This window comes from Eumetopias jubatus, unplaced genomic scaffold (genome assembly GCF_037043125.1).
Source record: "Eumetopias jubatus isolate StellerSeaLion01/CBP00866 unplaced genomic scaffold, mEumJub1_p1.0 scaffold_9, whole genome shotgun sequence".
Taxonomy (NCBI): domain Eukaryota; kingdom Metazoa; phylum Chordata; class Mammalia; order Carnivora; family Otariidae; genus Eumetopias; species Eumetopias jubatus.
The window spans coordinates 87,611,983-87,638,085 of record NW_028274815.1 but is presented as its reverse complement, the minus strand read 5'-3'; the positions used below and the strand labels follow the sequence as shown (position 1 = coordinate 87,638,085).

Below are 26,103 nucleotides of genomic sequence, written 5' to 3'. Positions count from 1 at the left end.
TAGAATTATTCTACTTAACAGTTATGAGTCTCATGCATTTCAATTTCAAGAAATGGGGGCAAAATCTAATATAAGGAAGGTTTAGCTTTAGACAACAGTGTATTTTTTTTTTAAGTTTTTATTTAAGTAATCTCTACACCCAACACTGGGTTCAAACTCGCAACCCCAAGATCAAGAGTTGCAGGCTCCGAATGAGCCAGCTAGGCACTCCTAGACACCAGTGTCTTTAAAGTTACCAAAGAGGGGCGCCTAGGTGGCTCAGTTAAGCGTCTGCCTTCAGCTAGGGTTATGATCCCGGAGTCCCAGGATGGAGCCCTGCATCTAGCTCCCTGCTCAGCAGGAAGTCTGCTTCTCCCTCTGCCACTCCCTCTGCTCATGCTCTCAGGCGTGCACGTTCTCTCTCAAATAAACAAATAAAATCTTTAAAAATAAATAATAAACTTACTAAAGAAAATCAACATCCTTCAGAAGCAGCTATTTTACAAGAAAAATAAACTCCTATCAATATATATGTTCCTTAATGTCCCTGTCATCAAATGAATTGGATTGTCGAGGCCAGTAATGAAATTATGTCTGAGGCTAACACAAATCTATATACTTAGACCTGACATTTTAGATTAATATTTAAAACCCAGCTGCTTATTACAGAAACAAGAAAACTTGATGTTACTGGTATTTATCTCTAGGGTTTTTAAAAATATTTCAGATTTTAAAATCTGTGCACAATTGTTCATATGAGATTTATAACAGCCAAAAACAACCAAAATGGAAACAACCAAAACGTCCATCAAAAGTAAACGGTTAAACTGTGGAAATACTACTCAGCAATAAAAGGAATAAACTACTGATACACCCAACTTGGATTGATCTCAAAGGCATTACGCTGAATGAAAAAAAGCTAACATCAAAAGGCCACATATTGCATGATTCCATTTATATAACATTTTGAAATTACAAAATTGTAAATATGGAGAATTAGTAGTTCCTAGAGGTTAAGAATGATGGGAAGAAGGGTAGGTAGGACTATAAAAGAGGTAGCATGAAGGGAGATATTTGTGATGCTGGAACAGTTTTGTACTTCAATTGCAGTGGTGGTTACACCAATCTATACATACGATAAAATGAAAAATTATACACACACATTATACCAATGTCAAATTACTGACTTTGATATTGTACTATAGTTATGTAACATGCAGCCACTGGGGAAAGCTGGGTGACATATACACAGAACTTCTCTGTACAATCTTTGCAAATTCTTGTGAAAACAAGAATTGAAAAATTATTTCAAAATAAATTTTACTGTGGTGCCTGGGTGGCTCAGTCGGTTAAATGTCTAACTTCAGCTCAGGTCATGATCTCGGGGTCCTGGGATTGAACCCTAAATCAGGCTCCACACTGAGAAGCTGAGTCGGCTTGCCTCTCTCCCTCTGCCCCTCCCCCACTCATGCTCACTCACTCTATCTCAAATAAAATTTAAAACAAAATAAAAAATTCTTATATGTATATGTACACAAACATGTATAATGGGGGTGGGGGAGTCATTTTAAAAAACAATATACAGTTGACCCTTGAACAATATAGGTTTGAAATGCAGTTCTACATTTTTGTAGAATTTTTTTCAACAAATATAGTACAGTACTGTAAATATATTTTCTCTTCATAATTTTAACATGTTTTCTCTAATTTAAGTGTAGAAATACAGTCTATAATACATACAGCATACAAAACAAGTGTTGACTGTTTATGTTATCAGTAAGGCTTCCAGTCAACAGCAGATTATTAATGAAGTTCTTGGGGAGTTAAAACTTCTATGCAGGGGCTCCTGGCGCTCAGTCCGTAGAGTACATGACTCTTGATCTTGGGATTTTGAGTTTGGGCCCCACACTGAGTGTAGAGATTACTTAAAAAAATAAAGTCTTAAAAAAAATTATATGAGTATTTTCAACCGCACAGGGGGTCATGGCGCCAGACCCCAAGGGTCAACTACACACTTAAAATTGTTTGCTTAGAAAATTTGGAAAAGACTTTCTCCAAAAGAGTTACTTAAGTAAACTGTATTTTACTCAGTAAAAAATAACCATTAGAATTAGTCATTGGTCAAAAATTAGCAAAAACTTCCTATTATTTAGTAATTATCTATAACATACTGGACAAACTATTATCTTTTACTTGAAAACTTCACTGTCCCCTAACACAATACTTTCCATATTTTTTCTTAGAATGATTTTATTTTTAAGTAATCTCTACACCCAACGTGGGGCTCAAACTCACAACCTGGAGATCAAGAGTCACATGCTCTACAGACTGAGCCAGCAAGGCATCCCAATGCTTTTTTAGATAACAGTTCTTAAAAACCTGTATAATAACCCTAAATTGTCATCCTTTTCATCCAATGAAGCAAAAATTTTGTATCAGACAGAGCTCAATTTAAATCCTAACTCTAGGGGCACCTGGGTGGCTCAGGTCATAATCCTGGGGTCCTGGAATCAAGCCCGGCATCGGGCTCCTTGCTCTGTGGGAAGCCTGATTCTCCCCTCTCCCACTCCCCCTGCTTGTGTTCTTTCTCTCACTGGGTCTCTCTCTGTTAAATAAATAAATAAAATCTTAAATAAATAATAAATAAATCCTAATTCTACCATCTAGCTACAAAACTGTAAAATCCCTATATTAATCATTTCATAAGGGTAAATGCGATACTATATATAAAACATAATAGTGCCTAATAAAACGGCATATGCTCAGAAAGGTTCTGAGGAAAAAATTTTGTTCTGCCATTTTTTATAGATAAAATTGACATATAACATTGTGTTATTTAAGGCATACAACATAATGATTTAAGATATGTATATAGTGACATGATTTCCACAGTAAGTTTAATATCCATCATTTCACATGGTTATAAATTATTCTTTTCTTGGGGTGCCTGGGTGACTTAGCTGGTTAAGTGTCTGCCTTCGGCTCAGGTCATGATCCCAGGGTCCTGGGATCAAGCCCCACGTCAGGGTCCCTGCTCAGAGGGTAGCCTGCTTCTCCCTCTCCCTCTGCCCTCAGCAGGGAGTCTGCTTGTCCCTCTGCCTCTGCCCCTCCCCCCAACTCATGAGTGAGCACAGACACACACTGTCTCGAATAAAATCTTCAAAAAAATTTTTTTTCTTGTGATAAGAACTTTTAAGATCTACTTGTTCTCTCCACAACTTTCAAATATACAACACAGTACGGTTAACAAGTCACTATACATCATATCCCCAGAATTTATTTTATACACAGAAGTTTGTACCTTTTGACCACCTTCACCCATTTCCCACCAACTCCCAAACATACTGGTTTAAGGTTTGCTAGTGAAAAGTCATTTAAATTCCAAATATTAGAAATGGTTGTGTCTTAAGTTTTCCTGTTTTTGCTATGCTTTGTTCTGTTTTTACCTTTAGTTTATAAATTGCAGGACTTCCTGGGAAAAGTTTAGCTGCTCTTTCAACCCAATATTTTGCTCTTCCATCAGTAACATCATTTTTACAAAGCAATTCTGCAATCTTCAAAACAAGATCTTTTTGTGTTGGGTTTAATTCCACTGAACGCTGAAACCAGAAAATAATAAATTAGGATTCCTAAAGTACCTATGCTCACATATAAATAAAAGTTAAAAATTCATCACTGTCCACATTAAAAACTTTTCCAAATGACAACATGGTATTTCAAAGTTGTTTAAATCAAAGTGTCTCGGAATTTTTTTTTGCCGATTAAATAAAAATTGTTTTTATTAGGTAAGTGCTCCCTAAAAAGAAAACCACTTATAAGAAAGCATTTCAAACCATGTTAGTCTTAGAATTTATAGGTGTTAATCTTCTTTTACAAGTGCTAACTTAATGATTAAATTACAGTGTACTTTGGGCCAAATAAAGATCTATTCTAATCCATGTTGCTTAATAGTATCATACCAAGGCTTATTTTTATGACATTAATAAAATATATTTAAATTATTTATTATATAAATTACTCTGGGCATCATATGTGTGGCTATGCAAAGGCTATATTTTAATCTTAAACAGTTTACCTTGTAACATTCAACAGCTCTGTCTGTATTTTCCTCCACTTCATGAAGAAGACCAAGAAATCTGTGAGCTTTAGGATCTCTTTCTTGCACATTAATATATGCAGATATGTATCTTAAAAATAATACAAAAATAATCTTTAAATTATCACATTCAGAACCGTATTTAATCCCAACCTGAAGAGTACATCTTAAACCAAAGCAACCACTAAACTAATCCATACTGTTATTCTAAGTACTGACTACCACTGTTTAAACTAGAAGATGCAGAAAACTAAAAAGCATCCATAAAAGAATAAACACATACATACAAAATTGACAATATACTTATTTTACCATTAAATACTACTTACCAAATGTTTTTCTAATGCTACCCATACATAAGAAATGAACGCATAAATTACTTTTTCCTGATTATATTTTGATAAAGCACTAGCGTTTTACATAGAAATTAAAAAAAGGGTATAGTAAATATTTACCTTTTTTATTGTACTATTCACTTTTTAAACAAGAAAATAATTATTTAATAATAGTACTGTTCCCAGCTAAAACAGAGGAAAAATTACTAAAAAACTAACAAATGTAGGTAATTTCCACTTCTTAAATCAAGTTAACAGCTAGAAAGTAAGCACCTCCTAGGCTCAATAAATATTATAAATAAACATGTAAATATATATTTCAACCAAAGACCAAACTGGAAGAAAAGGGGTCATATTACAAAGGAACAAGGTTGTTGGCACGCCTGGGTGGTGGAGATGGTTAAGCTTCTGCCTTCGGCTCAGGTCATCCCAGGGTCCTGGGATCGAGCCCCACATCGGGCTCCTGGCTCGACAGGGAGCCTGTTTCTCCCTCTCCCTCTCTTCCCTGCTCGTGCTCTATCTCTGTGTCTCAAATGAATAAATAAAAATCTTAAAAAAAATAAGGAACAAGATTGACAGCCCCACTGCTGCTAGTTAAATAAAGGTGTTACAATTTCCTTGCCTATCAGCATTTCCATCTTCCCATAAATGCCTTTAACCTACCTGCCTGCCTGCCTGCCTGCCTCCCTCCCTCCTAATATCCTACTTTAAGCCACTCTAAATCAGGAAATCAGACCACCAACCTTCTTGGCCTTAGAGGTGTTACCTATTGAGTCAGTTAAAGATCTTTTACACAAGCTATTCTCCTGCCCAGAAATCACAGTTTAATTTTGTATTCATTGGTATTTTTCCAGCTGATTAAAGTACCAGGTATCTAACCAGGAAGAAATTAAAAATAAGCATGGTTCTCTCTTATTCCTTAGAAGTGTTTTAAGCCAAATGATTTCTTGCCCTAAGTATAAACAAGCAGCAGGCAGGCAGAAAATACTCATTCTAGGCTCAACCTCCATGGAATTGAGGCTAGTCTTTATATCAGTCTGAAGTGATATAATACCTTATTTCCAGGACATACTTAGGAAGAACTGCTAAAAAACATAATATTTTCTCACCCATTTCAAGTAAGAATATGAGGGGGGGGAATGAGTTTAGAAAACTAAAGCATGTTTACAGTTTGGTACTTACTTTTTAGCAAGATCATATTCTTTAACTTCATAGTATAGCTTTGCAAAATAGAATCCTTTCATTGACTTCTAAAAAAAAAATTAGAGTTCTTTTAACTTTTCATATTTTGAATTCTGTAAAATTTTCACAGAACTAAAAATTTGCCCTAATAAGGTTAGTATTAACATACTTGATTTTTGTTCACCTAAAAGGTAGGAAAAAAACTGCCTGCAGAAATGCATGTATGTTGTAAAAGTCATGATTCCATGTTTTATAATTCTCATCATAAAACTAAAAATAAATTTAAGAACAGCAAGACATCAAAAATTAAAAAATTTGTATCAGCAGATCATGACAGACTACGAACTCTGAGAAACAAACTGAGGGTTTTAGAGGGAAGGGGGGTTGGGGGGATAGGTTAGCCCGGTGATGGGTATTAAGCAGGGCACGTATTGCATGAAGCACTGGGTGTTCTATGCAAACAATGAATCATGGAACACTAATCGAAAACTAATGATGTAATGTATGGTGACTAACATAATAAAATTAATTTAAAAAAAAATTAGGGGCGCCTAGGTGGCTCAGTCGGTTAAGCATCTGCCTTTGGCACAGGTCATGATCTCAGGGTCCTGGGATCGAGCCCCACATCAGGCTCCCTGCTCAGCGGGAAGCCTGCTTCTCCCTCTCCCACTCCCCCTGCTTGTGTTCCCTCTCTCGCTGTCTCTCTGTCAAATAAATAAATAAAATCTTCAAAAAAAAAAAGAATTTGTATCAGCGGCACGCCTGGGTGGCTCAGTCAGTTAAGCATCTGCCTTCAGCTCAGGTCATGATCTTAGGATCCTGGGATCGAGTCCCGCGTCGGACTCCCTGCTCAGCGGGGAGCCTGCTTCTCCCTCGCCCTCTGCCCTGCTCATGCTCTCCCTAAGTAAAATCTTACAAAAAAAAAATTTATTATCAGCATAAAAGCTGAAAAAACACATAGTGCCACTCTCTCACTTTACAGATAACTAAACAGACAGAAACCTGCTTTCTTAGGGGAGGTGAGGTATACTAAAAATTTCTCTTCTCTTGCCATATTCAAGTCTTTATGGGCAAGTACTTCCAACCCATTAAAGCATGGGGGACTCTCTGGTCCAGGTACAGTTTGCTGTTCTCTCTACAGATCAGTATTTTACACTCAAGGAATTAAAAAGGCAGAAATAAAAGTTGAATTCTTCCAGTAATAAACCAAGTCCACACCCTGGCCTTTTATTTCCGTGAGTTCCAAAGTTTAAGATTCTGGGACACATCAGATGTTATACACACATGGTAAGAGTACACAGCCATCAAACATCTAATTTTTGAAAACTATACAAGGACACAGAAAAAAAACAACATATTAAGTGAAAAAAGAAGTCTACAAAGCAGTATGTTTTCATTTATTCATTTTATTTCTAAAAAAATGCAGATTTAGGATTTGTTCATTGTGCCTACAATAGGCAGTGGGAAACCAGTACACACAAAAAAATGTCTTCAAGAAGCCTGTATAGAGGAGCAGAAAAGAGTGCTACTTTATAGTATTTCGTCAATTATTTACAGTACACATTTTAACAAAGCTAAAATCTGTATTCATCTCACAAATCAGAGGAATCCTAACATTGTTGCCTGTTTAGTTGGCAGTGTTTCTTCTTTCTTAGCTGGTAATAGTGTGGTAGGGCACAAACAATGGCATCATGTTTTATAAAATAAGAGTTGTCAGGAAAGCTCTTACTACTAAGGGGATATTTGATCAGATACCTAATAAGGTGAAGAAGTAATTATCTAGGGTAGACTAGACAGCAGATAGACTATAATAATTTAATCCCCACTGTTTAGTGTTTCAATTTTTCCTTTTTAATCAAACCTACAGAAAATACTCTTAATCACACTTCAGAGATAACTATGCTCTCTAGTTTAACTTCTACCTTAGTGGCCATTCCTTCTCAGGCTCTTCCTCACACTGAATTCCCCAGGAGTCAGTTCTAATTCCTCTCCTCTCTCAGAAGTCCTCTGTGACAAATACTCTATCTCATGTATGACTACTGACAGTACTTTGACTCTCAAATATGTATTTTTGGCTCTAATTTTTCCTATGTTCTAAACTTATGTGCAAAATATCATCACCAAAATCTGTCAGTTCTACCTTCTACCTTCTCAGTCCACCCATTTTTCTACATCTCTGTTACTATTACCAAAGTCCAAGCCTGCTATGATCTCCCTCTAGGACTTCTGAAAAGGCTAATTCCTTCCTGTTTCCCTCTATATATTTTTCCTCTTTTTAATTTGGTGTAGCATTTAAAACATAACACAAACCATGTTATGCCTTTGCTTAAAATTTAAAATCCTTCCATGGCTTCCACTATGCATTGAAAATACCCAAATTTCCCACCAAAGACTAGCATGACATGGGACCTGCCTAGCTCTCCAACTTTACTTCATCTGGCCCCTGCATGCTATAGTTTAGCCAGTGACTAAAACCAGAATGCATTTCTCCAACTGGGGCAGCCCGGAGGAATCTGTTCTAAACAAAGTCCAACAGCCGGTATTGATATGCTATTTCTATCCAGCGCTTTCAATGTCAGAGTGAGAAATTCAATGAATGTACGTAAATGAAAGAGAAACTACGGTTCCCTTAAACAAATGCCTCATCATCTAGAGACACACGTGAATGAACGAACAAGATTCTCACTATCCTAGTGAAACCACAACTAAGGGGCAATCAGTTTGAGAGAATCACCTGACCAAAACAAAACAAAAAAACCCTTACTGAGCAAGACTCTAGTCTGGCACAATGAAACAGTTAAGTGTAGAATAAGTGGAAGGCTCCCATGCCCCTCAACTCCCTCTCACCTCCCCTCCACACCTTGGGGAGGCAGGGTTGGGTCCAGTATATCTGTTAAAAACATAACACAGGTATTCTAAGTGAGTAAAGAGAGAAAACTCCAGTGAAGCAAAAGGGGGGAAAAATCTACGTTTTCAGTAGGAATACAGACCCAGAAAAATTGGGGTCTCCCAATCCTATTTTTAAGTTTTGAGCAGATGTCAGAAAGTTACCATACTGACTTTGGGCAGTCAAGTCCTCAGAAACCTCACTTTTTGGTCTTTGATGTCACTTCATCCCATCTTTGTGAAGCAGAATTCATCTATCACTGAATTTGTTCACACACTAATAGAGCTAGGTTTACTTAGATCTTTACCCCATATGAGCTGGGTTTAGACCTTCATGAGACAAGCGGATTTTACTTTGATAATGGGTTGATCTCCATAATAATCCTGCTCAGTACAGGAGAAACCACAGTTCAAACATCGACTGCCTATGTGAGTTTGCCTGATGAGCAATTAAGTCAAAGCTAACATCAGGGATGTTCTAACCACTTAAAGAATCCCATCTAGGCAGGACAATGCAATAGCACAGTGGTGTTTCAGATGGTTCTGAATAGCATTCTCCCGCTACCTTCCCTGACTGAAGTACACCTTCATTATTTCTCACAAAATCCTATTTCCTTCACTGAATTTATACAGGTCATAAGTATTTTTGTTTGTATAGATGTCTATCCCTCGAAACCCTATGGCCCCCTAGGGTAAGTCCCCTGTGGCTTGTCCACCATGATGGAACCAGGAACATTAACTGGCAGATGTTACATATTCACTGTTTATTGAAATACACATAAATTTGTGTACCACTGATTATTTCCTAATAAATTCCTAGAAACTAAATAACTAGTTCAAAGAATATAAATATCTGAACCGTTTGCTATATTGCCAATTCTCCATAAAGTTTATAGCAATCTACTTCCCCACTCAGTATTTTAATGACCAAGTCAGAGTATATTCTTCAAAATTAATTTTTCCCATTTCTTCAATCATTGCTAATTTGGTAAGCAGAAGATCCATGATCACTAAGTCATCCTGGCATTTCTCTGATTGATAACACCAGTTTTTAATATTCACACTGAAATATTTATCATATAAATTCTCTACTAGTATACTATCGCCATTCCCAACTTTGAAAGGGCACTGAAAAGATTCTCTTGCTAGTTTTTAAGGGTTCTTAACCATACTGACACTTGAGAGCTTTTTTTTTTTCCTAAGATTTTTATCCATTTATGCGGGGGGAGGAGAACAGGAGCATACACAGAGGAGGAGCAGAGGGAGAGACTCTAAAGCAGGCTCCCTGCTGAGCACAGAGCTCCATGCGGGGTTCGATCCCAGGACCCATGAGATCATAACCTGAGGTGAAACCAAGAATCAGATGCCCAACCACCTGCACCACCCAGGCGCCGCTGAGGGCTTTCTGCAGCTTTCCCTAATTGTCAGTTATCTGTGTTTGATGTGTTTGTGAGATAAAGCTCCAATTTTTATGCAGTAGAAACTATCTTTACTGTTTTTTTTTTCAGATTATATAGTAAAAAAAGGTCTTTTTCATTTGAGATGAATACTCATCTATATTCTCTTTCAGTTTCTCTAAAATTACCTTTTAAGTATGAAACTTATTTTGGTAAATAATGTAGGCTAGAGCCCTATTTTTAAAAATCATTAAACCAAAAAAATTAAACAAATGTCAATTGTTCAATCAACATCTACTGAATAATCCGTATTTTCTCCATTGCTTTGGAATGTCACTTTGCAATGCCACCACATAAATCTATGTTATGGCATCTTAACTTAAAACCCCTTTCTCCTACTACACTTCTTACTCCTCACCAAAGAAAATGTTAAATAAGCAGATATGTTTTAAGTCATAAAAGTCCGGGGCACCTGGGTGGCTCAGATGGTTAAGCGTCTGCCTTCAGCTCAGGTCATGATCCCGGGGTCCTGGTATCAAGTCCTGCATCGGGCTCCCTGCTCCTTGGGAGCCTGCTTCTCCCTCTGCCTCTCTCTCTTTCTCTCTCGCTCTCTCATGAATAAATAAATAAAATGTTTAAAAAAAAAAAAAGTCCGTATGAAGATTAAAAACTTTAATTTAAAATTATAGAAAAGTTGGGGCACCTGAGTGGCTCAGTTGTTAAGCAGCTGCCTTCAGCTCAGGTCATGATCCCAGGGTCCTGGGATCAAGTCCCCTGTCAGGCTCCCTGCTCTGCAGGGAGCCTGCTTCTCCCTCTCCCTCTGCCTGCCACTCCCCTTGCTTGTGTGCTCTTTCTTTCAAATAAATAAATAAAATCTTAAAAAAATAAAAATAAAATTATAGAAAAGTTGGGGCACCTGGGTGGCTCGGTCATTAAGCAGCTGCCTTCGGCTCAGGTCATGATCCCAGGGTCCTGAGATCAAGCTCCACATCAGACTTCCTGCTCAGCAGGGAATCTGCTTCACCCTCCCACTCCCCCTGCTTGTGTTCCCTCTCTCGCTGTGTCTCAAATAAATAAATAAAATCCTTAAAAAAATAATAAGTTATAGAAAAGCATAAAGTTGACAAGACACACACACAAATCTTCTGTTTGTATATCACACCATTTCCTCTCTTAAGGAACCAATACTGCTAAATAATTTTCACAAGTCCTGATTCACAAAGTGAGGGAAGAAATAGGGCAATGATGGGACATGGATGTGGACAGTTATTGAGGCCAAACAAGAGCATGACTGTGTTTTTAGGCTAAGGAAAAACAGCCAGTTGAGGAGAATCTGAAAGAAAAGGGGGAAATAAGGGCTCAGGAAACTGAAAGGGATGAGAACAAGAAAAGATGTCAGCCAGGTACCTTGAAAAGGAAATATACAGATGACAAAAGAATGAATAGGGCCTGGTGGTTCACTGCCAACAGTCCAGTTTACCAATGAAGAAGTGAGGTAGTTTGCTGAGTAAACGTGAAAAATTTGAGGTGGACAGTGAAGTTCTAAAACAGCGACTGAAGTGATCAAGGGCAGGTGCATGGCCCACAAATAAATGCTCACATATATGGTCACATAATCTCCAACAAGAGTGCTAACAACACTCAATAGAGAAAAAAAAAGTTTACAACAAATGGTGCTGTGAAACCTGGACATCCACATGCAAAAGAGTAAAGCTGGAGCCTTACTCTATACCATCTACAAAAATTAACCCCAAATGAATTAAAGATGTAAAACTAAGATCCAAAACTATAAAACTCCTAGAAGAAAACATAGGGGAAAAGCTGTATGACATTTAATTAAGCAATGGATTTCTTGGGATTGACACCAAACACATGGGAAACAAAAGTAAAAATAGACAAAAAGGAGTACATCAAACTTAAAAACTTTTGTGTATCAAAGGACACAATCAACAGGATAAAAAGTCAACCTACAGAACGGGAGAAAATATGTGCAAACCATACAGGTGATAAAGAATTAATATCTAGGAAATATACACACACAAAAAAAAACTCCCACAATTCAATAAAAAATCAAATAACCCAACTAGAAAATAACCAAAAAAAATTATAATTGATATTACTCCAAAAATGATATATGAATGTCCTAAAAACACATAAAAAGATGCTCAGCATCACCAATCAAGGAAATGGAAATCAAAATCACCATGGGATACACCACTTTATATCCATCAGAATGGCTACTATCCAAAAAGAAAAAAAGTGAAAACAAGTGTTGGTGGTGATATGAAAAACTTGGAACCCCTGTGTACTGTTAGTGGAAATGTAAAATGGTGCAATCGTTATGGAAACAATATGGTGGTTCGTCACAAAATTAAAATTTAAACTACTGTATGATCCAGCAATCCAACTTCTGAGTATATAACCATAAGAAGTGAAAGCAAGGTCTTGAAAAGAAATCTGCATACTCACATTCATAATAGCACTATGCACAACAGCCAAGGGTTGTAAGCAACCCTTGTCCATCAAAAGATGAATGAATAAAATGTAGTATATACAATATAAACGACAGAATGTTATTCAGCCTTAAAAAGGAAGTAAATTCTATGACAACCTACAACAGGGATGAACTTTGACAACATTATACTAAGTGAAATAAACCAGTCAGAAAAACAAAAACTTTATGAACTCACTTATACAAGGTATCTAAAGTAGTAAATTCATAGAAACAAAGTCAAATGGAGGTGGCTAGGGGAAGGGAAAAATGGTTTCAGTTGTTCAATGGGTGCAGAGCTTCAGTTTGGCAAGATGGAAAAATTCCACAGCTCTATTGCACGATAATGTGCACTAACACTAATGAACTGCACAATTAAAAATGGTTAAGATGGCAAATTGTACATATTTTTTGCCACAATTTATGGGAGGTGGGGAAAAGGACAGGCAAATGGACTGCAGAATACTGAAGACCCAGGTGAAGTTGGAAATCTGAGATTTATAGTGACACCAATCTAGAAATGCAATTTAGAAGAGCAAAGATAAAACCAGTCACCCAAAAAGAGCTTTAGAAGCAGTATTTTCATTTTTATATCACAAAAGCTAATAGGAAAAAACTTAACTAGATAAAAGAATAGCTATTTAAATAGTCATATCACAATAAAAAAAAAAAAGAAAAACACTAAAATTGACTCTAGACATCCAGCTTCCAGTCTGGCATGTAAGGAGCTTAGAAGTAGCCACTCTGTCCTAACAAAAGTAAAAATTTGAACAAACTAAAAAAAAAAATACAACTCATTTTAGATCCATGAGAGAAGTTAAGGTCACTAACTGCCCCTCAAAACTGGAGACAAATTCAGAGAATCAAACCTCACCAGAGGAGAAACCTCCACAGGAGCCAGTGCCAGGGTAGGAAAACCTAAACTGTAACTGACAATTGTTGGAAACTCAGGGTGGACAAGTCTGATATAAAAACCCCATCACGTTACTCAAATTCTACCAAGCACATCATGCCCATCTGTAAGAAAAAAAAATGACAAGGCTACTAAAAGGCAAAAAACAGTTTAAAGAGAGAGAGCAAGAAGCACCTGTGTGGCTCAGTCAGTTAAGCGTCCAACTCTTGATTTCGGCTCAGGTCATGATCTCAGGGTCATGGGATTGAGCCCTGCATCCCACTCCACGCTCGGTGAGGAGTCTGCTTCTCCTCCCTCTCTCTCCCTCTATCCCTCGCCCTGCTCACACGTGCGCTCTAAAATAAATAAATCTTTAAAAATAAATAAAAATTAAAATATAGAGCAAGCATCAGAATGAGACTCAGATATGCAAGAGATGCTGGAATTATCAAACTAAGAATTAAAATATGTTTAATACACTAAGGACTCCAATGGATAAAGTAGAACAAATGAGCAATGTAAGCAGAGAGAAAAATTGTAAGCACAAAAAGAAATGCTAGAGAAAAAACATTAGCATAGAAATGAAGAAAAGCCTTTTGATGGACTTACTAATAACCTGAACATGGCTAAGAATCTCCAAACTTAAGGCTCTCTCCAAAAAAATCTACAAAACTGAAAAGCAAAGAGGAAAAAAAAAAAAAAGACAAACAAAATATCCAAAAATTGTGGAACTACAAAAGGAATAACATCCATGAAATAAGACTACAGGAAAGAAAAAAGATGAAAAACAGAAGAAATATCTGAAACAATAATTACTATGGAATTCCCCCAACTTAATGTTACACAAAAAAAACGCACAAATCCAGAAAGCTCAAATCCAGCATGCTCAGAGAACATCAAGCAGAATAAATGCCAATAATAGTAATAAAACCTATGCGTATCATATTCAAACTACTGAAAATAAAAGACAAATGACATTTAAGCTAGAGAAGACCTCACCTATGAAAGGAGCAAAAGAAAGAATGACATTTAACTTCTCAAAAACTATGCAAGGAAGAAGAGTGGAGTGAAATATTTCAAGTTGAGAGAAAAAACAACCAACCTAGAGTACAGTACTCCATGAAATTTTTCTTCATAAGAAATGGAAGAAATATTTCCTCACACAAAATTGAAGGAATTTGTTACCAGTACATCAGCCTTACAAAAGATGCTGGTAACACTTATTTAGAGGGAAAAAAAATGATACAGCTAAAAAATTCACATCTACATTAAAAAAAATAGGAAAAGTGAAGATAAAATAAAAACTTCTATTTTTCTTTTTTTAATTGATCTAACATATACCAGCTGTTCAAAACAATACCAACATGTATTTCCATTATGTAGGAAAAATGTATATAAAATTTGTGTTTATATATATGCTCACGTATTTTATAAAAAAGTAAAATATATGATGGCAATGACAAAAAGAAAAGGAAAATTTAAGATTATTTTGTTATTATGAGGTACTCACATTACCCATGAAATAATGTAGTGTTATTTGAAAGTAGACTTGGATTAGTTGTATATGTATACTGCAAACTCTAAGGCAGCTACCAAACAAGTAAAAAAAAGTTTAACTGACATGCTAAAAAAGGAGCAAAATTGGAGTCACAAAAAATGCTAAGTGAAAACAACAAAACGCAGATTAAGAAAGGAAGACAAAAAAATAAGAACAAAGAACAAGGACAACAAACAGAAAATAGCAATAAATATGATAGCTCTTAACCCAACCATATCAATATTAATTAGAACGTCAATGGTCTAAGTCTACCAATAGAAAGATAATTTTTAATCCACTCTGACAATGTCTAAGATTCAACTATATGTTGTCTACAAGAAATCCCAATTAAATATAAAAACCCATATAGATTAAAGGTAAATGGCTGAAGAAAAAAAAAAAAAACACTAACTCACAAAGATATATGCATCCCCATGTTCACTGTAGCATTACTTACAATTGCCAAGACATGAAAACAACCTAAGTGTCCAATGACAGATGAATAAAGAAAATGTGGTACATATATACAATGGAATATATTCTAACCATAAAAAAATGAAATCTTGCCATTTGCAATAAGATGAATGGATTTCAAGGGCATTATGCTAAGTGAAGTAAGTCAGAGAATGACAAATACAATATGATTTCACTTATATATGTGGAATTTCAAAAACCAAAACAAAGACTCAAGATCATAGGTACAGAGAAAAGACTGGTGGTTGCCAGAGTTGGCAGGGTGGGCAAAATGGGTTAAGGGAGTCAAAATGTACAAACTTCCAGTTACAAAATAAATGAGCCAAAGGGGATATAATATACAGCATGGTGAATATAGTTAATAACACTGTATTGCTTATTTGAAATTTACTAACAGAGTAAATCTTTAAAGTTCTCATCACAAGAAAAAAATTCTGCGACCATATACACTGACAGATGCTAACTACACTTATTGTGGTGACCATTTCACTATATGAGTATCAAATCGTTACGTTGTATGCCTGAAACTAATACAATAAATACATAAACAAGTAAAAGTAAGTGGTCTGAAAAAGATACACCAATCTCACATTAATCAAAAGAAAGCAAGAGTAGCTATATTGATTCTAAGCAGAAGACTTCAGGGCAAAATTATCCAGGATCAAGAGGAAGCATTACATTTTGATAAGGAGGTCAATTCCCCTACAAGACAAAGAAGTTCTTAACATGGTATGTCCTTAAACACAGCAAAATACATAAGGCAAAAACTGACAGAACTGCAAGGAGAAATAGATGAATCCACTTTTACATATAGTTGAGCTATTTCACTTTCCCTCTATCAGAAATAGATCCAGCAGGCAGAATCAGTAAGGACAATAAATGAACTAAACAATATCATCTATCAACTAGACATAATTGACATCTATAGAATACACATCCAACAACAGAATACACATTCTTCTCAAGCTCACATCATTCACCAAAACATTATGAGCCATGAAACACACCTGAGCAAATTTAAAATAGAAAACCTACAATGTATGTTCTCAAACCACAATATGAGTAGAGTAACAGAAAAATAGCTGAATAATCCCCAAATACTAAGAAATTAAGCAACAAACTATTAAATAATACATGGCTCAAAAAAGATATCTCAAGAGAAATTTTTTAATATTTTGAATAAAAAAATACTTATCAAAATTTGTGGGATACAGCAAAAACATCAGAGACTTTTTCTTTTTTTAAACATAATACAGCCCCCTCAGTGCTCACAGCACCCCAGTGAGGAAGCTGGGCAATGGTTTGGGGCTGCATGCTCCTCTAGCACAGGTATACTATGAGAGCCCCACAGAGAAGGGCCTGCCATCAATCCATTATCATGCACTAAAGAGAAATTTATAGCAATGAATGCATATATTAGAAAAGATCTAGAATCAATTATCTAAGCCTCCACCTTAGGAAACTATTAAAAAACCAAACAAAATAGGCAAAAAGTAAAAATTAAAAAATAATATGAAACACAATTAAGAAATACAACCAAAAAACCAATGGCTGATTTTTTGAAAATATCAACAAAAATCAATAAACATCTCATCAAGGTAACTTAAGAAAAAAGAGAACACAAATTACTAATACCAGAAATAAAAGAAGGGGGACGCCTGGGTGGCTTAGTCAGTTAACTGCTTTCAGCTCAGGTCACGATCCCAAAGTCCTGAGATCGAGCCTTGCATTGGTCTCCTTGATCAGGAGGGAGCCTGTTTCTCCCTCTGCCTGCCACTCCTCCTGCTTCTGCTCTCTTGCGCACACTCTCTCTGCCAAATAAATAAATATAATCTTAAAATAAAAAAAAAACTCAGACAAGGAATAGATTACCTAAATAGGCATATATCTATTAAAAAAATTGAATAAATAATAATCTTCCAAAACAAAAAGCACCAGGTTCACTGGTGAAGTCCACCAAACATTTAATAAAAAAGATTATATCAATTCTCTACAATCTTTCAGAAAATAAAAACAAAGAAAGTAACTCTTAATTCATCTTATGAGACCAGCATTACCTTAATACCAAAACCAGAGAAAAACATTACAAGGAACTACAGACCAACATCACTCACAATCCACAGCTACAAAAGAATATTAGCAAACCAAGTCCAACAATGTATAAAAAGAATTATATGCCACGACCAAGTGGGATTTATCCCAGGTATGCAAGGCTGGTTCAACTTACAAAAATCAATTAATGTAATCCATCACATCAACAAGCTACAGGAAAAAAAAATCTCATGATCACATCAATACATGTAGAAAAACATCTAACAAAACTCCACACCCATTTCCAATAAAAAAAAAAAAAAAAAAAACCAATGCTCAGTACACCAGGAGCAGAGGCAAATTCCTCAACTTAATAAAGAATATCTACAAAAATGAACATCATACTTAATGGTAAGGAACTCAAAGTTTTCTCGCTGAGATCAGGAACAAGGCAAGGATGTCCCCTCTCACCACTCCTTCACATCATCATACTGGAAGTCCTAACTAATACAGAAACACAAGAAAAGAAAAGATACACAGGTTGGAAAGGAAAAAATAAAATTATATTTGCAAAGAAAATCCAAAACTGATGAAAAAATCCTGGAAATAATAAGTTTGAAGGATACAAGCATAATACAAAAAAGTCAATCACTTTCCTATATACCAGCAACGAACAAGAGAAATTTGAAATATAAAACACAATACCATCTTACATTAGCACCCCCAAAAACGAAATGCAGGTGATCCTTGAACAATGTGGGAGTTGGGGTGCCAACCTTCTGCACAGCTGAAAATCCATATATAACTTTTGACTCCCCCAAAAACTTAACTACTAAAAGCTTGCTATTAAAACCCTTACCAAAAACATAAGGCAATTAACAGTCTGTACATATTATACGTTGCATTCTTACAATAAAACTAGAGAAAACATTAAGAAAATCATAAGGAAGGAAAAAAATCGCAAGGAAGAGAATTTACATAACTCTATATTGTATTTATAAAAAAAATTCACATAAAAGTGGACACGTGCAGTTTAAACCATGTTGTTCATGGGTCAACTGTAGTTATAAATCTAACAAAATATGTATAAGATCAATAAGAGGATAACTACAAAACTCTGATGAATGAAATCAAAGAACTAAATAACTGGAGACATTCCATGTTCATGGACAGGAAGATTTGATCTTAACAAGATGTCAATTTTTCCCAACTTCATCTACAGATTCAATGCAATCCCAATCAGAATCCCAAGAAGCTATTTTGTGGATATCAACAAAGTGATTCTAAAGTTTATACAGAGAGGCAAAAAACCCAGAGTTGCACAATATTGAAGAAAAAAATCGGAAGGACTGACACTACCTGACTTCAATACTTACCATAAAGCTAGACTAATCAAAACAATGTGGTATTAGGTGGTCCCTTCCAAAGAGCTGATAATGTAGCAGAAGTGGAGCAGAAGACGCACACCTTCCACAAGTTCACATACCGTGGCATGGACCTCAACCAGCTGCTGGACGTGTCCTAGGAGCAGTTGATGCAGCTGTACAGCGCCTGGCAGCAGTGGAGGCTCAACCGGGGTTTGTGGAAGAAACAACGCTCACTGCTGAAGCGCTTGTGCAAGGCCAAGGAGGAGGCTCCCCTGATGGAAAAGCCCAATGTGGTTAAGATGCACCCGTGGGACACAATCATCCTGCCTGAGATGGTGGACAGCATGGTGGGTGTCTACAATGGCAAGACCTTCGAACAGGGGGAAACCAAGCCCAAGATGATTGCCCACTATCTGGGTGAGTTCTCCATTACCTACAAGGCTGTGAAGTACAGCAGGCCTGGTACTGGAGCCACCCACTCCTCTACTTCATCCCTCTTAAGTAGCCTGTTCAGCCAATAAAGGCACAGACTTTTGGGAAAAAAAAAAAAAAAGAATGTGTATTAGCAAAAATATAAACAAAATGGGACAGAACAGACAGCTCAGAAATAGACCCAAATAAATACAGTTAACTGATTTCTGACAAAGAAGAAAAGGCAATATAATGGAGGCAAATAGTCTTTCAACAAAGGGTGTTGGAACAATTGACATCCACAGGCAAAACCACAATAAAATAATAACACAGATCTCACACTCTTTACAAAATTTAACTCAAAATGAATCACAAAACTAAATGGAAACATAAAACTATAAAATTTCTAGAAGATAATGGGAGAAAATCTAAATGACCTCAGGTTTGGTGATGACTTTTTAGTACACAACACCAAAGGCACAATCCATGAAAGAACTGATATGCTGTATTCATTAAAATTAAAAATTTGTTCTGAAAAAAAGTTTGTTCTGCAAAAGACACTGTCAAGAGAATGAAGACAAGCTACAAAATGGAAAAAATATTTGCAAGAGATACATTTGAGAAAGGACTATTACCCAAAATACACTAATAATAAGAAAACGAGATTTAAAAATGAATCAATGATCTGGACACATCACCAAAAACTATATACAGAAATTAAGTATATAAAAAGATCCACATCAATTTGTTTTACTGCAAATTAAAATGAGATACCATTACATATGTATCCAAAAAGCCAATATCCACAACACTTAAATCACCAAATGATGGCAAGGCTGTGGTGCTAAGTAACTCTCATTCATCGCTGGTAGAAATGCAAAATGGTACAGACACTGTGGAACACAGTTTGGCAGTTTCTTACAAAACTAAACACACACACACACCCCAAAAACCTAAACATATGATCTAGCAATAGTGCTTGGTATTTACTCAGAGGAGTTGAGAACTTAAGCCACCCAAAATCCTGCACACAAATGTTTTATAGTCAAATCTTCAAAGCAACCAAAATGTTTTTCAGTAGGTGAATGGATAAACTGTGGTACATGCAAACAAAAGATTATTATTCAGCACTTTAAAACAAATGAGCTATCAAGCCATGAACAGACATGGAGGAGACTTAGGTACACATTACTGAATGGAAAAAGCCAATCTGAAAAGGCACATACTGTATGATTCCAACCATATGATATTTCTGGAAAAGGCAAAACCATGAGGATACTAAAAAGATTAGTGGTTGCCAGGGACTAGGGGGAAGGATGAATAAGCAGAGCACAGAGGATTTTTAGTGCAATAAAACTACTCTGTGTGACACAATAATGGTAGATACATATCATTATACATTTATCAAAACCCACAGATCTTACAACACCGTGAGTGAACCCTAAGGTAAACTACAGACTTTGGGTGACAAGGATGTGTCAAAACAGGTTCAACTGTTAACAAGTATACCACTCTGTGGGAAATACTGATAATGGGTGAGGCCAAGCACTGTGTGCAGGCAGGAGTATGTGGGGAATATCTGTACCTTCTGCACAATATTGCTGTGAAACTGTAACTGCTCTAAAAAATAATTTTAAGGGGTGCCTGGGTGGCTCAGTTAAGCATCTGCCTTCCACTCAGGTCATGATCCTGGAGTCCTGGACTGAGCCCTATGTCAGGTTCTGTGCTCTGCGTGAAGCCTGCTTCTCCCTCTGCCCCTCCCCACTCATGCTCTCTTTCTCTCTCTCTCAAAATAAAATCTTAAAAACAAAAAATAGTTTTAAAAAATTTAACTCTAATTCTCAACAAAGCGCCCTCATCAAAATGAATCCAACAGCATATTAAAAGTATTATACACCCAATATATGACCAAATGGGAATTATCCCAGGAATGCAAGATGGTTCAATTAAAAAAAAAAATCGAGAATACATTTTAATAGAAAAAAATGATTTCAACTGCTGCCAAAAGAAAAATTTCACAATATTCAACATCTGTTCCTAAAAACTCTCAGAAAACAAGAATACAAGAATTCTCTCAGAAAACTAAGTATAACTTCAATATGATAAAGGCCATAAATGAAAAACTCACAGCTAACATCATACTCAATGGTAAAAGACTTAAGGCTTTCCCCCTAAGATCAGGAACAGCTTTTACACACTTCTACTCAACATTGTATTGGAAGTTCTTGTCAGAGCAATTAGAGAAGAAAAAGAGATAAGCTTCCAAATTTCAAACAAAAAGAAGATGTAAAACTATCTCTCTTCACAGATGACACGATCCTAGATAGAGAAAATCCTGAAGAATCCGTAAGAAAACCACTAGAGCTAAGAAACTAATTCAGTAACATTCCAGGGTACAAGATCACCACACAAAAGTCAGCTGTGATTCTATGCACCAACAATGAAATGAATAATCCAAAAAAGGAATTAAGAAAGCAATTCCATTTACAACAGCATCTAAAAAAGTAAAATACCTGGGTGACAAATTTAACCAAGGAGAACACTGTGCACTGAAAATTACAAAACACTGTTGAAACAAATTAAAGTCTTAAACAAATGAGAAGATGTGTTGATGGATAGAATGACCTAACAGTCAAGAAGGCTCCACTACCCAAAGCAATCTATAAATTCAACACAATCCCAATAAAAATTCCAACAGCCTTTTCTGCAGAAATGGAAAAGCTAATCCTCAAAATTCATATGGAACTGCATGGATTCCCCAAACAGACTAACACTCTTGAAACTGACAAAGTTGGAGGACTCACCACTTTCCAATTTCAAAACTTACTACAAAGATAAAGCAATCAAAACAGTGATCCTAACATTAAAGACAGACATATAGTCCAAAGGAACAGAACTGAGAGTTCAGAAATAAACCCATACATCTATAGCCAATGGATTTCTGGCAATTCAATGGGAAAAGAACATTCAATGGGAAAAGTTTCTTCAATAGATGGTGATGGCACAACTGATTTTCCACATGCAAAAGAATGAAACTGGAACTTTTTTTTTTTTAAGATTTTATTTATTTGCCAGAGAGAGACACAGCGAGAGAGGGAACACAAGCAGGGGGAGTGAGAGAGGGAGAAGCAGGCTTCCTGCGGAGCAGGGAGCCCGACATGGGGCTCGATCCCAGGACCCTGGAATCGTGACCTGAGCTGAAGGCAGACGCTTAACGACTGAGCCACCCAGGCGCTCCGAAACTGGAACCGTTTGCAAAAATTAACTCAAAATGTGTCAACAACTTAAATATAAAAGCCACAAAAATTTCAGAAGAAAACCCTGGGATTAAGTCTTCATGACCTTGGATTTAATAATGTATTCTAAGACATGACACCAAAAAGCATAAGAAACAAACAGGTAAAATGAAATTCATCAAAATTAAAAACTTCTGTGCATCAAATTACATTTTAAAGAAAGTAAAAAGGCAACATACAGAATGAGAGAAAATACGTGAAAATTATATCCAATATATAATTTCTGCAACTCAAGAAGAAAACATATTCTATTATAATAGCCCAAGGCAGGTGCTTGGGTGGCTCAGACGGTTAAGCGTCTGTCTGCCTCTGGCCCAGGTCATGATCTCAGGGTCCTGGGATCGAGGCCCTCATTGGGCTCCCTGCTCAGCGGTGAGTCTATTTCTCCCTCTCCCTCTGCCCCTGCTTGTCCTCGCACACACGTACTCTATTTCGCATGTGTGCACGCGTTCTCTCTCAAATAAATCTTTTAAAAACAAATAAAATAAAAGCCCAAAGCAAATAACTTGACTACGCATTTCTCTATTTAAGACCACTTCAGGGGCACCTGGGTGACTCAGTCATTGGGCGTCTGCCTTCAGCTCGGGTCATGGTCCCGGCGTCCTGGAATCGAGCCCCGCATCAGGCTCCCTGGTCCACAGAAAGCCTGCTTCTCCCTCTCCCACTCCCCCTGCTTGTGTTTCCTCTCTTCTGTGTCTCTGTCAAATAAATAAATAAAATCTTTAAAAAAAAAAAAAAGACCACTTCATGTTGATCTGGATGGCTACATTTTAAAAAGAAAGATAAAGAAAATAAGTTTTGGCAATGATGTGGAGAACCTGGAACCCCCTTACACTGCTGGTGGGGATGTAAAATGATGCAGCCACTATGTAAAAGAGTTTGGGATTCCTCGAAAGTTAGAAAGAGTATGATCAGCAATTCTACTACTGGATATATACCCACAAGAATTGAAAACAAGGTCACAAATAGATATCCCTACACCCATGTCCACAGCGGTATCACTCACAACAGCAAAAAGGTTAGATATCCCTACACCCATGTCCACAGCGGTATCACTCACAACAGCAAAAAGGTAGAAACAACCCAAGTGTCCTTCAACAGATGAATAAACAATGTGACATATATACAATGTATTATTATTCAACCAAAACAAAAAAAAATTGAGGCTCTGATACATGCTACAACATGGATGAACCCTTAAAACACCCTAAGTAAAATAACCCAGATACAAAAGGACCAATATTGTATGTTCCTGCTTATATGAAATATCAAAAATTGGCGCCTGGGTGGCTCAGGCATTAAGCGTCTGCCTTTGGCTCGGGTCATGATCCCAGGGTCCTAGGATCGAGCCACGCATCGGGTTCCCTGCTCTGAGGGAGGCCTACTTCTCCCTCTCCCACACCCCCCTGCTTGTGTTTCCTCTCTCGCTGTGTCTGTCAGATAAATAAAATCTTAAAAAAAAAAAAAATAGGCAAATTCATAGAGAAAGTAGATTAACAGTAACCAGAGGCTAGGAGAAAGGGAAACCTGAGGAGTTACTACTTAATGGTTACAGCTTCTACATGGGGTAATGAAAAGTTTCTGAAAACAGACAGTGGTGGTAGCTGAACGTTATTAATGTAACTAATACAACTGAACTGTACACTTAAAAGTGGTTCATGAAGGCTGGGAAGATGGCAGAGTAGGAGGACCCTAAGCTCGCCTCATCCCACAGGAACATGCACATCACTGTAAATATCCCAGAAAATGATCGAGACACTGGCAGAACTCCAAAACTAAAGGTTGAGAAGAGGCCACAGGAAAGAAGGTAGGAAAGATGGAGGAGACCTGGTCTTGGAGCAAAACGGACTGTGGCCATCCACGGTTAGGAGGGAGCCAGTAGCACAGTGGAGGGCAAGAAACAGATTATCACACCACGGAGCCCACACGGGGGAGATGAATCCCCCTTGCTTTGAATGCAAGAGGAGTCAAGCAATTTAAAAATCAGGGAGATCTGGCTCTGAGAGCCCAGAAGGCATAGACAAAGCACAACTAACAGCCTACAGAGATACAACATAGAAGCAGCAACTTGAAAAATGTCTGCGACATACGGGAGGAAGAGTTATTTACTCATCTCACAGTGTGTCCCCAAGAGGCAGGATTAACAGGGAGTCCCCTCCAGGAACAAAGGAGCTAGCAGGGGCCATTTCCTTCCAATGACCCCAGCATAAACACATGATCACCTCCAGGAAACAGACTGGTATCACATTTGCTACTTAACCTGCTTACACCAACCACCCTCCCCATGCCACCCCATGCTTCTCTGGACCTATCCTTCCCCCTATCACACTTCCCTCAGTCTCAGCCCTGTGGGCACCTGCCCCAGAAGATCAGTGCAAACCCTGCCCATACCACATCTCTGACCCACACGTTTTCACCAGTTCAGCAGCAGTGGCAGATCTCATTTCACAAGGAGACCAGCAGGTACCTTGCTAAAACAAGCCCACCCCAGCAGGGAACAAACACTGCCCACAACAGGCAAAAAGAACCTCTGCAGATGACTGGATTAAAGAAAAAAGTAGCCAGAACACAATAGCAGACCACATCCAACACACAGACAGAAGCGATACTCCCTGAAGCGCCAGGTCCTGGGAAACGGGACACTGCAAAAGCATTACATCCTCCTCTTCATAAGACATTACCTTCAAGAGTGGGAGATGTAGCTGACTTTCCGAACACAAACAGACACAAAATAAGAGACAGAGGACTATGACCCAAATGAAAGAGCAGGACAAAAACCACAGGAAAAGACCTAAGCAAAACAGATTTAAGTAATACGCGTGATAGAAAATTTAAAGTAACAGTCAGGGCGCCTGCGTGGCTCAGTTGGTTAAGCGACTGCCTTCGGCTCAGGTCATGATCCTGGAGTCCCAGGATCGAGTCCCACACCTGGCTCCCTGCTCAGCGGGGAGTCTGCTTCTCCCTCTGACCCTCTTCCCTCTCGTGCTCTCTCTCTCTCATTCTCTCTCTCTCGAATAAATAAATAAAATCTTTAAAAAAAAAAAGTAACAGTCATACAGATACTCCCTGGACTTGAGAAAAGAGGGAAAGACATCAGTGAGACCCTTAACAAAGAGATAAAAAACAAAAAAAAAACCAGAGATGAAGAATAAATGAAATAAAAAAAACACACACACTTAATGAAATAAATAGGCTAGAAGAAAATCAAACTGAGCAAGTGAGACAAAAAATTATGCAAACTGAGAATAAACTTGGGAAACTCAGTTACTCCACCAAACGTAGTAACATCCACGTTATAGGGATCCCTGGGGAAAAAAAAAAAAAAAGAGAGAAAAGAAGGCAGAAAATTTGTTTGAAGAATTAATAGCTGAGAACTTCCCTAATCTGGGGAAGGAAACAGATACCCAGATCCAGGAGGCACAGGGATCCCCTGAAAAATATCAACCTAAGAATATCTACACCAAGACACAAAGTAATTAAAATAGCAAGAAATACTAACAAAGAAAGAAATTTTAAAGCAGCAACGGAAAAGAACAAGGGTAACTCCATAAAGCTATCAGTGGATTTTATTTCAGCAGAAACTCTGCAGGCCAGAAGAGAGTGGCATGACATACTCAAAATGCTGAAAGGGAAAAATCTGCAGCCAAAAATACGTTATCCAGCAAGGCTATCATTCAGAATAGAAAAAGAGATAAAGAATTTCTCAGACAAATGGAAACTAAAGGAGTT

At 37.2% G+C, this 26,103-nt stretch overlaps 2 protein-coding genes and 1 non-coding gene across 4 annotated transcripts in view; 1 reads left to right on the top strand and 2 right to left on the bottom strand.

Moving 5' to 3' along the window:
* Positions 1-26,103, bottom strand: part of LOC114199377 (E3 SUMO-protein ligase RanBP2) — an 85,636-nt gene that overhangs the window by 50,423 nt on the left and 9,110 nt on the right. Inside the window, exons 1-4 of one of the 2 annotated variants that reach the window (XM_028091262.2) lie at positions 18,787-18,864; positions 5,593-5,660; positions 4,055-4,166; positions 3,426-3,578 (exon numbers count right to left, since the gene is read on the bottom strand). In XM_028091262.2, the coding sequence (XP_027947063.2) occupies positions 3,426-3,578; positions 4,055-4,166; positions 5,593-5,654 (327 nt within the window). In that variant the 5' untranslated portion in view covers positions 5,655-5,660; positions 18,787-18,864. Of the gene's footprint in view, positions 1-3,425; positions 3,579-4,054; positions 4,167-5,592; positions 5,661-18,786; positions 18,865-26,103 lie in introns of those variants that run through there. The other variant, XM_028091260.2, reaches the window with a different exon arrangement.
* Positions 16,516-16,651, bottom strand: LOC114199400 (small nucleolar RNA SNORA42/SNORA80 family). The gene has a single exon (XR_003607283.1). It is a non-coding gene; the product is annotated as a small nucleolar RNA SNORA42/SNORA80 family (small nucleolar RNA).
* LOC114199382 (small ribosomal subunit protein uS19-like) lies at positions 17,693-19,188 on the top strand. Its single transcript, XM_088026236.1, is given in 2 exon segments — positions 17,693-17,711; positions 18,713-19,188. Coding segments are annotated over 2 exon segments (495 nt in total).